This window comes from Onychomys torridus, chromosome 8, assembly GCF_903995425.1.
Source record: "Onychomys torridus chromosome 8, mOncTor1.1, whole genome shotgun sequence".
Taxonomy (NCBI): domain Eukaryota; kingdom Metazoa; phylum Chordata; class Mammalia; order Rodentia; family Cricetidae; genus Onychomys; species Onychomys torridus.
Window position 1 is genome coordinate 107,718,367 of NC_050450.1, and position 15,269 is coordinate 107,733,635.

Sequence of the window (15,269 nt, forward strand, 5' to 3'; positions counted from 1 at the left end):
TCTTTGCTGTATGTGTGTTGGGGGGGAGCCCAGTTTGGATCAGTTGGGCTTATCCTAGTACCCCTCCTGCCTGCTCAAAATTACCTCAGTTCTGCCTCTCTCCGTTAGAGTCTACAGAGCCTCCCTGTGGGAAGCCAGTGTGGACACTTCCCAACCTCTATTCCTTCCCCAGCTGACACACAGAGAGCTGGCATGCCCTGGTGACACACAGAGAAAAGAGCTGGTGTGCCCTGGTGACACACATAGAGCTCGTGTGTCTGGATGCTACATGGAGAGCTGGTATGCCCTGGGGACACACGGAGAGGAGAGCTGTTGTACCAAGGTGCCATACACAGAGAGCTGGTATACACTGATAACACACAGAGAGCTGGTGTGCACCCATGACACACAGAGAGCTGGTGTGCCCTGGGGACACGTGGAGAACCAGTGTGCAGCACCACAGCTATTGTCACAAGGTTTTATCAGCTGCTTTTTCACTTGTCCGTAGCTGAGAATCCCAAATTAGGCCTGCAAGTTTGGCTGAATGTTATCTGAGAAAATGCAGCCAGCTTTAATCAGTTGGTGCTTGTGCTCCTCAGAGAACAGAGAATGAGATTGTTACAGAATTTTACAGTTTGATGGGAAATACTGACGTCATCTGGTCTGGCCCAGAGAGAGTGCCCAGGCCACCCGTCATGCTCTGGACTTGTGCCCCTCTCCATCCTGTCTCAGCCCAGGAGCTGGCACAGGACTGAGGTATCTCTGTTGCAGGAACTGTCATGGAGCTTGTCTGCCAGTGGCCTTGGGTTCTCAATCAGGTTTTCTTCTCTTTGGTATCTCAAACAGGCCTTTCCTTCACTTGTCTCCCTCACTGCTGCTCTGTGCTGTCCCTTTGCCCTTAGCCACAGCTTCCTTTGTTGGCTCTGTCTCATTCCATTAGTCTCCATCAAGCCTTTCACATAGGAAAACAAAACTTGGAGCTGGTTTTCTGGTGAAGGAACTGTGTAGTGGGTTCAGTTCTCCCAGAGGTGGGAGCTAGCGGGGCCACAGACCAGCAGAGGTAGTCATGCCAAACAAAGTCAAATGTGTGTGGGTTAGAATGTGTTTGCCTCAAGATTGTGAGGGCACAATGGGCATGTCAGCTTAGGCACAAACCCATGGATGTATGTGCTTTACCTTTCTGCTTAGTTCCAGAAGTATCCATGCCAGGCACCAGCTGGTCACATCAGCCAGCTACCACACACACACTGCCCACTTCCCAGCTCTACTTCTCCCTAATTTCTACTCTTTCTTCTAACTCCTGAAATTGAAACTTTCCATTTGATTAAATTCAAGGCATTTTTATAGAATCTAATTGTAATAATTGACTTTGCTTCTGTCTCAACAAAGAGTAGATGTCTCCCCAATGCTGCTGAACACTAGCTTGCCTGCAGTCGGGGGTTTACTGAGCATATGGGAACTATTTATTGCCCAAAGTTGGAGCCACTTTTGATTATCTCCTGATTGCCTCTTAATTTCATCAGCCAGGAAGGGTTGCATGGGAGTGAGGTTTGTGGGCAGGAGGGACAGTGTGTACATGGTGGGGGGGTTCAGTATGAGGGGATGGGATGTGAAAGGAGTAACTTTTTCATTTTTCATCTTAAATCTATCCTTCTGAATTTTAAATGTCTCCATTCTTGTCTTGGTTCTTTATTAAGACATAGAGAAAATGTGCCCCTTTACCTACCAGCATGCAGTCTCATTAGTCTACATAAAAATAACAAGAATCTTCAAGTCTCCCAGGAAATTACCAGGGAGAAGAGATTGCTATTCCAGAAACAAAATCTGCCTTACTGATCATCACTGTTTTACAGGAGTATATTTCTCAAAGTCAGGGGAGGGGATAGTAAAGAGAGAGAACTAACTCAGCATGTGCGGCTGTGCACAGTCTTCCAGCTTGGATCATGTCAAGTGCTGTGGTTTTTGACTGGCCCTCACCCTGTCTGCAGCTCAGCCAAGGCCTCTTCCTTATCTCAGGGTCCCATAGGGACCCCATGAGGAAGATGTCACCATTTTTTATTTCATGGATAGTGAATCTGCCTCCTGGAGAAACAAGCCCATCCACGTAGACCTGTAGACCCAGACCTGTTGGGGGCCTACAGACTGGTGGGAATCAAGGAGGGAAGGGTTGAAGCCAGGCCTGTGGTACATTCTCACCCCCATTGTCTTTAACCCCATTCAGCTCTGGGCAAAGATTGCTTTCATTCTTCTCCGACTCAGAATGTGCATGTTAAAGACCTGCATTTAAGGTGCCCACAAACTGTCTGGCACCATCAGGCTTTGCTCCCTTCTAATGGTGGGACCCAGGAGGAACCTTGGAATGTTGTTGACCTCTGCAAAGGCAGGCAAAATCAGAGTGACGGGAGTCATGGCTGTTAGTGTGGCACTCTTGGAGAGGGGCCAAAAGAGGGTCTGGGATTTGAGAGGATGCCTAGTAAGACTGTGGGTAAGCTTGGGATTTGAGGAACTGACTGGGAAGTATTAGATTTATTTCAGACATAGCCACTGGTCCAGTGATGGAATCAGCATCAGGAGTCACCAAGAAAATACGTTTGTTTTGAATGGCACTTGAGGGTGTCATTGAGAGAGAATGAAGAGTACTGTGCTTGGATGCACATCCAGGGAAGACAGACAAACTGAGAGAGAAGCATCCTCGCCCTGGGGAGATGGCCACCTGAGGTGCTAGAAGTGGAAGACCAGGGAGCACTTCCTATGGTCCCAGAGGACACTTAGAAGAGACAGCATTTTCTGTTGCACACAGGACAAGGCATTGTGACAGGAAAGCAGTTTCCAGAGTTGCATGTGTAGCCATTCTGAGCTGCTTGCACGATGTAGGCAGTGGTACCATTGCTAGGAAGTGTGACCATCTGCACCAGGGAATGTTGAAGTAAGGGACTCCTGCTGCTCCACTGGGGCCCCTTTGAATGTAACTACTATGAATTGAGGAGCCTGTCATCTGATCCCTAGTCTGGCTAGGCTGCCTGCAGTCTCACCTCAGTGCAAGCCCATTCTGAAATCCTTGGGTCCACATACAACCCACTGTGATTACAGGACTCACAGATCTGCGGTTGTCATTCCTTAGTCGTGACATGCTTGACACCTTTTGTCCACCCTACTCAGACCTCCAGCCACCAGTTGCCAGCCACTGTTCCTCTCCATTTCCCACATGGCTGGCTGTTGCAGATAGATGGAAAAATGCTCTCCGTTAGGTGTTTGGTCATAGGGATGACAAAAAGTAACCAGTACCTGAGTAAAGAGGAAAGGACAGCACGTTAGGTCTCATGGGCCCCAAAGTTCCCTCAGCTCCCTGAAGCTGTGTGTGAAGGTGTGGGAGGCCCACCCCACCAGAGGGAAGGTCTACCTACACTGGGGGCTGTGGTAGAATACACACTTCTAGGACCTTCCTATGTGACCAAGGGCCAGCACTTCTCTGAGCACCATCAGAAAGACAGGTATGTAGTAACCAAGTAACTCAGGAGCATAATTAGGACCATGCCAGTGAGTGTTCATGTGTTTTCTTGGCCCTGCACTTGTGGCCAAACTGTGCTGTTGGGCTTTACTCTGAGCCTGAAAGTGTCAAAGTTAAAAATGTTAAAAGAAATCAATAAAATTCTACTCAGTTACATACCCAGGCCAAGGTAAAGCTTGCCTTTGAACTCTCTAGCTTGTGTAGCCCCAGTTCACGCCACTCCTGTCCTATGCTGCTCTCTTAGTCCTCCAAAAGTATGGGGGGAAGGGCACCTGGCAAAGAGCCTTATGTAAGTGCGGCCAGCCTGCTCCCAGACACTGAGTCCCCGTGTCCCCCCATTATGTAAGAGGATGTGTTTATGAAGCTGCATAAATCAGCCTGCAATGTCTGAGCCCCAGAGTTCCCCAGAGAAAAGTCCAAGGGCTCGCTTGAAGCTAGAGCAGGGAGTGGGCATCCACCTGGTGTGTTTGTGGGGGGGGGGGGGGGCGTCTCAGACAGGCCTCTCAGCTGAGCACAAGACATGTTGTCAAGGAGAGTGCTGAGTAGTGAGTACCCAGTGCCATGAGAGGCTGAGAATGCCAAGCCTACCTGCCAGAGGTCTGCCCTCTTTCAGTTTAGGACCACCAACACAGCCCTGGCCTTCTGGGCCCAGGCCAGGTCCAGCCATGCAGACAAGAAGATGAGGGGTCCTGACCTCCTAGCAACACAGGGGATGGGGCATGTTGATACCACCTGGCCTTCTGGGGCAGACGGTCCACAGCCCTGCTGATTGGGCTTTTTCTAACAAAGTGCCTCTCTCTGCCCATGCCATCCTATCAGCCACCATAGGAGCCCCAGTTATTTGGAGCAAGTAGGTTGTATGTTGCAGGGGGAGGGTTGTGATGGAGTCAGGAACCACTGTATGGGAACAAGAGTTCTGTCATCCTCTCTGCATTCTCAAGAGAAGCTTGTCACACTAGGCAGCTAGACTAAGTCTCAATACCCACCATGCCTGCTTCTCTCTGGTCTTCCTGGGTGATTCTGCCACCAGGTCTGCTCTGAAAACCCCAACCCAGCCCTTCCTGGCTGAAGGGTATTTGTCCCCGTTGGCTCTGTGGTCCACCCTGTGAAGGCCTGGCGCCATAGCTGCTTCGCTAACCCTTGGTGTCCTCTGTTCTCTCCCCAGGCAGGCCTGGGACCTTGCCGTGGACATTTGCCTGTCTCAGCTGCCAACCATCATCGAGGAGGGCACTGCCTTCAGGGTGAGTCCCCACTTCAGGGAGGCCCCTCCCCAGGGGGACCCTGTGCTTCCATTGCAGACACCTGGGCTTCATGTAGCACCCAGAATTCTGGGTGTCAGGTTTAGTTTTTCAACTACCTAGGGGAAAAAAGTACAGCTTACAGAGTTTTCAAGATCGGGTCAGCCAGGGACTCAAGTCAGGTTTTAAAATGGTTGACTTTTGGGGGGTGGGGGGTCTGAGACAGTGTTTCTCTGTGTAGTACCAGCTGGCCTGGCAACTCACTTTGTAGAGCAGTTGGGGAAATGGTTGACTTTTAAAGGCTGGTTTACCCCTGTGTGTCGTAGTCATGAATCGGCTTTCTTCATCCAGCCTCAGTTCCTGGAGTGACCTCAGTCTCAGGCCGTGCAGGTGAAAGCTGAGCAGCTGCATGGGCTGTACCTGGTTCCACGTGGGGGTGGACAAGTGGTGGCGCTGCCCAGAGCCTTCCTAGCAGCCTCTCGAAGCCCCTCAGTTTTTCTTTGCAGAGCGTTTGCTCCGAGTGAAGCACCAGGTCTGACTGAAGCCCTCCCTGTTCCTGACCTCAAGAGTACAGGGCACAACAGTTAGAAATCAGGGACCTAGGTTAGGGGCCCAGGAACACAGAAGTAGGTTAAACACATTCATGAAGCTAAGATGGGACGGGGATGGGGAGGTTGGCTGTCAGCAACATAAGGGCCACATCACACTGCTCTGGAGGCCATTGAATTTCAGAACTAAACCTCCCTGAACTTTGGTTTTCTGGTTTTACTGTTGTTATTTGAGGCAGGCTCCTTCAACACAGCCCTGGCTGTCCTGGAACTCACTCTGTAGACCATACTGGCCTTGAACTCACAGAGGCCAGCCTGCCTCTGCCTCCTGAGTGCTAGATTAAAGATGTGTGCCAACACACCCAGCCCTGGTTTCCTCATTTTTAAAGGGGCTATGTATGCTGGTTAAATGAGTTAGCACCCCAAAGTGCTTAGGACAGGATTTACACGTATGATAGGCCCTCATATGGTCTTACACAGCTCACTGCCCAGAGAAAACTGACCACTGACAATGACAAATGAGCAGTGTCTGTCACTATCATCTGTCAGTGTCCCTGCTGCAGAATCAAGCCTGGGCCTGTGTATGCACTAACATACTGCACTTTTGGTGTGTATAGGCTATGCTAGCTCCCCAGATGTGCCCTGAGGTTCAGGTGATGGGGCAAAAGGCTTTTAAAGATGATTTCCTAGTCCTCTGTCAGTGTTGTTCTGCTCTTTGTTGCCTGTTTGGGGAGAGGAGATAACATTTTATTATAGAAGCTTTTAAACCTACAGCAAAGATGGAAGGACTAAAGCCAATAGCCATGCTCCCACACCTGAGTTCTGCTGTTAGCTTTCAAGCAGTGTGCCTCTGTACCTGGAGCCTGGCTGTGTGTGTGTGTGTGTGTGTGTGTGTGTGTGTGTGTGTGTGTGTGTGTGTGTGTCTGTCTGTGTGTGTGTGTGTCTGTGTCTGTGTGTGTGTCTGTGTGTGTGTCTCTGTGTGTCTCTGTGTGTGTATGTCTCTGTGTGTGTGTGGTGTGTGTGTATGTGTGTGTGTGTGTGTGTGTGTGTGTGTGTGTGGTGTCTGTGTGTCTGTGTATGTCTCTGTATATGGTGTCTGTGTGTTACAGGCCCCTCCCTGAGTATCAGTGCTGAGGGGATGACATGGTTTTGTCTTTTCTTGTCTTAACCAGGTTCATGTAGCATCCATTGCTCAGCTTCCAAACAGCCTGTGTTCCTGCCTTTCCTAAACTGTTTGATGCAGGAACAAGTCTCCTTCAGAGTGCCAAACCTTCATAGAAAATGACACCTGGCCCATGGCAGACCTTGGCAGCTGCCTCCCACTCTCTTCCCTACCCTCCATGCAAACTAAAATGGCCCTAGGGCTCTCCCAGGAGGCACAGGGAGTCTGGATGCAGCTGGATGTCTGAAAAAACCCACTAAAACATCAGTCTTGCTGGACAGTCGTGGTGCATGCCTTTAATCTCAGCACTCAGGAAGCAGAGGCAGGTGGATCTCTAAGTTCAAGGCCAGCCTGGGCTACAGAACAAGTTCTAGAACAGTCAGGGTTGCACAGAGAAATCCTGTCTTGAAAAACCAAACCAAAACAAAAAATGAAGAGACTTGAGTCTTGTTGTCTTCAGATCATGGCTTCCCTGATTAAGAGATGAGAACTCAGCTCCTAGGGCCGCACACTTGGGGTTGTGTTTCTTTCAGACTGAGCGCTTCTGTCTTCTGTCCCAGTGCTAGACATCCTCACTATATTACCTCTAACCTGATGGAATCAGGGTTCTGTGTTAAGAGAACATTGGGGTGTCAGGTGCAGGGGCAACTGATCTGGACCATGCTCTAGCTTTTTTAATTTTTATTTTTTATTTATTTTATTTATCTTTTAATGTTTATTATACATGCATTTCTTTTTCTTTTTTTCTTTTTTTTTTTTTTAAGGTTTATTTATTATGGATACAGTGCTCCATCTGCATGTGTCCCTGTGGGCCAGAAGAGGGCACCAGATCTCATTACAGATGGTTGTGAGCCACCATGTGGTTGCTGGGAATTGAACTCAGGACCTCTGGAAGAACAGTCAGTGCTCTTAACCACTGAGCCATCTCTCCAGCCCTAGCTTTTTTTATTTTATCTTCCTTCTTTTTTGGGTATGTAGAATACATGTAGAAAGCCGTATGTACCATAAACATATGGCTTGGTGACTCCTCACCAGTTTTAACACACTCTCCTGCCCAGCCCCCATATAAAGCAGTCACAAGCTGCTCCTTCCCTCTGCGGCCACTTGCCTGTCTGCTGCCATGCTTGGGTGCTACATGGAGTGGGCTCTTTGGGTCTGGCTGCTCCCACCCAACAGCTTGCTTTTGATATGCCTTGTAACCCCTTTCCACAGAAAAAGAGGAATGGCGTCTGCAGGTCCAGAATGGTTTTCCATCCCATGGCCAGCGTGTGTTTCAAGTGTCAATCTGTGATTCTCACAGTCAGGGCTAGATGGCCCAGGCCCAGAGACTGTGCAGCTTGAGACAAAGGGGAAGCAAATCATCCTGACCTGTCTAGTGCTGATACTATAAGATTTCACTTGTTTTTACATGTTATGCATATATTTCTGAAATTTGGGGCAAGTTCTCTCCCACCTATCCTGTACATTTTGGGTACACTACAAACAACCTCACTGACTATGTCCTGTGTGTGCTTGGGGAGCACAATGCTGTCTGCTGGGTAGCTGTCCATGGTGTCTTTGGTTCGTTCACAGCCCTCCAGCTGTGTAGGATCTGGCTCCACGTGAATAGTGGCATCATGTGTCCATCCCCCTGTTTCCAGAAGGTGGGCTCCTGTTGTCAGGCAGGTCTACCTTTTATACATCTTTCTGTTGAGCTAGCGGAGTTCTGTCAGTGTCCTTTGTCTCACTGTGCATACCTCTTACTCTGCAGACTGCATTTTCTTCATGGTTTTACCTTTTTTCTTGTTGAACAGACATCTTTTGTTAAGCAAATTCCTATTTATTAAAATTTTGCTTAAAAAAAAAGAAAAAAGCTGGGCAGTGGTGGCGCATGTCTTTAATTCCAGCACTTGGGAGGCAGAAGCGGATGAATCTCTGTGAGGAGACAGCCAAGACTACACAGAGAAACCCTGTCTCGAAAAACCAAAAAATAAAATAAAATAAAATTCTGTTAATGGTTAGGGCCTTTGTTGTGCTGTCGAAAGCCATCTTGACTTACCTGAGGCAAGCACCCCCAAATGCCACTGTCTTCCCTTCCAGAGCTTCCTGTTGCTGTTCCCTCTGAGCTCTGCCAACCATCCATAATCACTAAGAGGGAGGCGTGGGTTGGAGCAGGAAGTGTTTGCTGCCTGTGGGGTGCCCGCTCTGAGTGTCATCACTGGACCTGTGGCTGTGTGAACTGCTTCCAGCTTCTCTGCTCTGTTCTCTCAGGCTCTGTGTCCAGGCCCCGGGATCACAGTCTTGATTCTGAACATTCACAGATGTCAGATGTCTGCCCTCCAAGTGTGTTCTTTCCACACTTGCCCCAATTCCTTTTTTTACACACTTTTTTTTTTAAGATTTATTTATTTATTATGTACACAAAAGAGGGCGCCAGATCTCATTACAGATGGTTGTGAGCCACCATGTGGGTGCTGGGAATTGAACTCAGGACTTCTGGAAGAGCAGTCAGTGCTCTTAACCTCTGAGCCATCTCTCCAGCCCCGCCCCAGTTCCTTTTGACCCTCTGTGTTTCCGTGTGAATATTGTGGTCGCTTGTTCATTTCTTCCGAGAACCAGCAGTACCTTGACTGAGTTTATGGAGACTCAGAGATTGAGTTGGAGAATGCTGACATCTGTATTACACTGAATCAACACAGCTAAATTCTGGGTTCTTTCCCCTTGATTTGTATGTGTATTGTTTACAAGTAATTTTGTATGTCAACTTGACTAAATTCACATCTTTACTATTGTCTTAATCAGAGTTTCAATTGCTATGAAGAGACACCATGACTACAGCAATTCTTATAAAGGAAAATATTTAACTGGGGCTGGCTTACCATTTTAGAGGTTTAGTCCATTATCATCATGGCAAGAAGCATGGCAGCATGCAAGCAGACATGGTGCTGGAGAAGGAGACAAGAGTTCTACATCTTGATCCACAGGCAGCCTAAGGAGAGACTGTGCCACACTGGGCACAGCTTAAGCATATGAGACCTCAAGCCTACCTCCCCACAGTGAAACACTTCCTCCAACAATGTCACACCTCCTAATAGTACTGCTCCTTATGGGCCAAGCATTCAAACACATGAGTCTTTGGAGGCCAACCTATTCCAACCATCACAAATATGATAGTTGGTCTACAGTTTACTGGACTCATCTTAAAGCCTTGTTTTTAGAGGAAAAGGACACCTAGTATACATGTCTGTCTTCAGAGTCAGCAGTTAGAAGTGACACATTTTAACTAGTAAGAAATCAAAACCCCGTTCAAATTGGTATTCATCAGGGTAGGAAGAGAGGCCAGGAGGAGGGGACCAGACATCAGGAAGCCTGGGATAACCAGCTGAAATAGACCTTTCCGCAGGCTCTGTAGATTTTACAGGGGATGCTGTGAACACTCTTGGCCACTGAGCAGATTGCTATCATCTCCTCACTAAGCAGACTCAAGTACCCAGGCTCAGGTCATCAGGCCCAGCAAAGGGAGAACAGAGGAGAACAGTGGCCAGCTTGGTATCAGTAACCATGCCATAAATCTGGCTAGACTAGCTCCTGCCAGTGAACCGGACTCTGCAGCTCACAGCTGACTCTCAGTTTTGGACCTTTGCTCATTGGACCTATTTTATTTTAGACATACAGCAGAGCATCTTGGGTGCCATTTATCCTGGAAGACAGGTCATGCAGTTACAGCTGCATGCCTTGCCTCAGTCCCTCAGTCTTCCTTGGTTGTTCCCTTCTAGTCTGATGACAAGGTCACCTGAGAGACTTGGCCCGATGCCAACTCTGAATCCTCATGTGGGCTGCCTGTGCAGTCTTCATGCTGTGTAGCTGTCCTGGTGTTTCCCCCTGGCTTTACCCACAGCCAGCAGACGGTGCTTTTCGTCTCTGGTCAGGTTTAGGTGAAGGAGTTCCGTGCTGTTTGTTTGTATGTTTGTAGAAAGAGTCTTGCTGTGGTAACCAGGCTGAGCTAGAGTTCACTGTGTAAACCAGCTCCTGCCTCTGCTTCCCCAATGCTGAGATTATACACATAGGCCTCCTCACCTGGCTAGATGAAGAATTATTGTCTCTTTGCTTGAAACAGTCACTCCACCAGTGGACAATGTAAAAATCTGTAAACAAAAACCGACTGGAGAGAGGCGATGTGATTGTCATTTATCAGGGTCTTGTGGAAAGTGGGAGAGGAGGCACCTCATGAGATTTTAAAACAATTGGCGAATAATTCCTGCTTGAAAATGAGAAAACCACTTAGGGGGCCCTACTCTAGCTTCTTAGGCTTCCCCAAATATAATTTCCTTTGTGTGAGCTGCTGTCACAGAGCCCCAGTGCCTTTCTAAGTGGTAGATGAACTTAAGGCCCTGTGTGACTGGGCCTTTACTACAATACCCAGCTCTGATAGCAGCTCAGGGAAGGTGCGCTACAGATTGAGGACAAAGCTGCTTCCCCCGACTCCTGGGCTCACAGTTCCTCCGCCAGGGAAAAGAGAAAGCCCCAAAGGAAAATGGTGCCTGAGAACAAGACACTGCTAGATTTTGTATGACAGTGAAGCTGATATACAGAATGAGAAATTGCACAGGCCACTAGCCTCTTGCTGTCTCTTTTGATCCTGTTGTCCTCCTTCCCACCCAAGCCACCTATTTCCTGTGGGTTGCATGTCATTGCTGGTAACTCTAGCATGGGAACAAAGGGACCTTGGTGACTCCCTGCCAGCCTCTCTAGTGGTCCTCCGGGACTCTGACTCCATTAGCCTTCATGCTAGCCAGAAGGCCCAAGCCCTACTCCATGGTTAGGTGCTGGGTCGTTGGTATGTACCCTGCACTGCCTTTGCCCTTGTCTACTCAGCTCACACCCATGCAGCTATCCTTCAAGGGGGCCTGAGAAGCTATAGCACAGTATAACCACATGCATGTCCTCAGCTCCTTCTCCCTCTCTCCTGTCCATTCCAACCACATTTCTCCCTCACAGGTCTGTGCATGCTCCCCTCAGAAACAAGAGTAGTAAGTAGAGAGAGCACCAGCTTCTCACCTCCGACCCAGGACTGCCTTGCAGCATGCTGTCCCTTCTCTTCCTACAGCACCAGCCCTCCTACTGTGCCCCTCACTCCACTGTCAGTCACTTGCCTGGCTTCTTCTCCATCAACTTTCATATTCCACTGTCCTCCCACCTCTAAATACTCATCCTGGTCTGCTTCCCTCCACATACAACCTATGTCTCTCCTCCCCTTTGCAGCCACCTCCTTCCACAGTGTATTTTCAGAGTGGAGCCTCCACCTGCTCTCTCCTCTGTCCTTCCTTCCCTGTCTTTCGTGTTACTCCAGCTGTGCTTTGCTGGATCCAAGACAGTCCTTGATATTCGGCATGACCTCTGTCTCTGAAGTGATCCACAGATGGGTCATAGTCTTAGTCTTGCTTGATTCATTTCATGGTCAGCACTGCTGACCACATCACTGACCTGCTTCCAGAACTCCACATGATGTTGCTTTCTCTCCAAGACCATTCCCTTCACAGCTTTCTTGGCAGGTTCCACCTGTCTTCTTGGCCTTTAAGCCCAATTCAGTCCTGAGTCCCTTCTCTATAGCTCAACTTCCAAAAATAACCAGGCCAAATGTGGTGGTGCACACCTGAAGTCTCATCTCTCAGGAAGCTGAGGAGGACAGTGGTGTGTTCCAGGCTAGTGTGGATATAGAGAGACCCTGTCTCTCAAAATGATAGTGGTAGTAATAATAAAGGAATGGTGGTGCTGGAGAGGTGGCTCAGTGGTTAAGATGGCCTAGTGTTCTTGCAAATAGCATGTGCTGCTCTTGCAGAAGACTTGAGGCCAATTCCCAACACCAACAGTGAGTGGATCACAACTGCCTACCTATAACTGGAGCTCAGGGGATCCAGTGACCTCCACAGGTACCAGCACTCACATGCACATAGACACACACACAAACAAACATGCATAATTAAAAATAAATCTTTAAAAAAGAAGACATGAAATCTGCACCAATAGCACCAATTCATGTCTCTGGCTCAGAGGCAACTACCCTGTGTGTGTCTTTACTGAGGGCCATGGTAGACACCGTATGCACAGTGTGCACCCAGGCTTCCTCTTGTCCCCGTCTCTCTGCTTGTTGACAGGAACATATCATCTGAGTGCTCAGGCCGCAGGCCTCAGACTTCCCTCTCCTGTCCAGGCTGTTAACAAAGCCTGGAAGACCTGCTGCCACCATCTCTGTCCCTCATGGTCACTGCCTTATCGGGACTGAGGGTGAAAGTGGTATTAAGAACCTACCTCACTAACCAGCTCTTTGCTCCTCCCACAGCACAGCCCATTCTTTGCTGAGCAGCTGACGGCATTCCAGGTGTGGCTCACAATGGGTGTGGAAAACAGGAGCCCCCCAGAGCAGCTGCCCATTGTCCTACAGGTCAGTCATTTCCCTCCAGCCTAGACTGTCTAAGGCATCTGTCCCATGGGAGGAAAACGTGTGTCCTAGGCACACGAGGGTCTAGGCAGTAGCAATTCCCCCATGGGGGCTGGGCTTCAGGCAGATGGCGCATCAGTGCCTCACATCTGATCTGAAGTCAGGAGATGCTTACTTAGTCCCGGTGGCCTTTTCTTGGCAAAGCCATTGCATTTCCTTCTTCCTCTCGCAATTAAATATAAACTGGGATAGATCACCACACCCTCCCTCCTCCTGCTTGAGAGTCAGGAATTGGTGACATGCTGCTGCCAACGAGCGTCGATGTGGAGCAGACTCTTGGCATACCACCTCCTTCTGTTTGGAAGGACATGAGATGCAGATTTGTCCTGTGAGAAAAGGATGAGGCCACCAAGCAAATCCTAACTGGGCCACAGCATTCATTCTCCTGACCAGTACCAGAGCAGCACAGGCAGGCCAGGTGCCACCAGCCTTCCCTTGTTGGGGGACCGATCGGAAACTTTAGTACCTTCTGTGTGTGTCTGTCAGTCACGTGCAAACTGGTCTGGTTGTGGGGAACCCATTTACTGCTTGCTGACTTTTGGTTACTAAAATGGCATGGAATAGGAATAGGAATAGTGGATTTGTCATCACAGGTCACCAAGTTTATGTTTTATTAAATGTGTGTTTGTGGGAGAAACTGGTGAGCTGGGTTGTGACTAAGAAAAGCCAGATCAGACACTGAGGGACTTGTGACTTACTCTAGAAGCCAGAAAATACTAATGTATCAAGCATGTGTGTATGGGAGGAGGAAGAAGGGGCTATGTCAGAAGCTGTGGAAGTCAGGAGAGGGCATCAACTTGGAAGGGTAGGAAGCCATCCCACATCCCTGGAGGAATAGAGAACAGGCTAGCCTCCAGATGAGAGGTACAGAACTTGCCAAGGGCCAGTGATAGGGCCATCACTCTCCAAAGCACTTATCAAGTTACTTCCTCTAGAAAACAACCATGGGTCTGATTTCCACCTGTCCAAGGACATTGGCCTTGCTTCCTTCCAAGAAGGGCTTATGTTTGCTCATTAGGGCTGCTAACCACATTGTGATAGACAACCATCCATCTTCACTGGGCCAAATGCTCAGAGCAACTACAGCTCAAAAATCTCTCCCCATAGAAAACAGTGGACCTTCCTGCCCAGAGTCTCTCCCACAGGACAGCCAACCTCACAGCCTCAAGGTGACTCACCTACCCTAGAACTCAGTTTTCTCCCCATCTAGAGTCCCAGGAATCCCAGTCAGACAAGAGGAGGCAAGAAAGAAGAGTGCATGTAAATGTAAACTGTAACAATAGCCTGTTGCTGCTGAAGCGGGGCCTTTAAAGATTGACATGAGTCACACTGGAGGTGATGTTATAATTATCACTGCCCCTCTTACATATGTCTAGATTAGTTTTAAGACTGTCCTAGGATTGCAAAGTGGGCTACAAGCTGTAGCAAATATTTTCCAAAGTAATAACAGTTAACAATAGCAGGACAAAACCTGGAGAGCTGAGGTGCCCATGTGATTCCAGGAAATGACAGCAGCATTAGGGGCTTCTCTCAGGGTTCCTCTCAGGTCACCTGGGTCACCATACAGCTCTCTCTCCAGCCTGCCTCTTATTGTAGCAGCACAGCAGAGTAAAGTTGGTTCTTTCTGCAGCAGGGCTACAGAGCTAGGCATGTTAATCCAGTTCTTTTGGGTCTGGCAAACAGGCCTTTTGTAAATGGCTTCTGTTGACTTTATTTTTCCTGTTCCATTTACAACTCACACTCTTTCAGGGAAAGAGAAGACCTCTAGAGCCAATCTGATGCCAAAACATGGAGAAAAGGTTGCAAAAAGAACATGAGCCATTTTCCATGTGATCTTTAAGAAAAATGTAAGCAGCAGGTCCTCCACCACACACAAGGCTCTGTCTCCCCAACCAGGCCCCTCCAGACTCAGAGGTGATCCCTGATGAGCACAGCTAGGAAAGGGAGAGGAAAAGACAAAGGCCCTCGAGGGGGTGCAAAGGGGTTCCAGCTCCATGAAGCCCACCCTGGCCTCACTCTTGGTTATTTTCCTTGCTTTGTCCTGAAAACCTGTATTGTTGCCAAAGCCTAAACAGGCTTTTCACAAGTTGTCCTCCTGTGCCTTGGCAGAGCTGGAGATGTTAGAAAGGGAGAAAGCATTTTAATCCAGGCTGTATCGTTTCTCTTCAGTTGCCTGCCACTCCCATAAGCCAGGGTGAATTTCTTCCACCCGGTTACCCAGAAGCATTAGCTGCTGGTGTGTTGGAGCACTGAGAGGTTCCATCAGACTGTTGCAGTCGCTGATAAACAGTAACGTGCTCCTGGGCCTCTCCCACCTAGCCTCAGCATCCTTTCTGCCTTTAAAAATGAAATCAAC

The 15,269-nt window shown here is 48.7% G+C and overlaps 1 protein-coding gene across 1 annotated transcript in view; it reads left to right on the forward strand.

The window, feature by feature from the left end:
* Window positions 1-15,269, forward strand: part of Rptor (regulatory associated protein of MTOR complex 1) — a 349,556-nt gene that overhangs the window by 244,339 nt on the left and 89,948 nt on the right. The window contains exons 10-11 of the mRNA XM_036195340.1: window positions 4,653-4,728; window positions 12,755-12,856. Coding sequence (XP_036051233.1) covers window positions 4,653-4,728; window positions 12,755-12,856 — 178 coding nt within the window. The remainder of the gene's footprint in view (window positions 1-4,652; window positions 4,729-12,754; window positions 12,857-15,269) is intronic.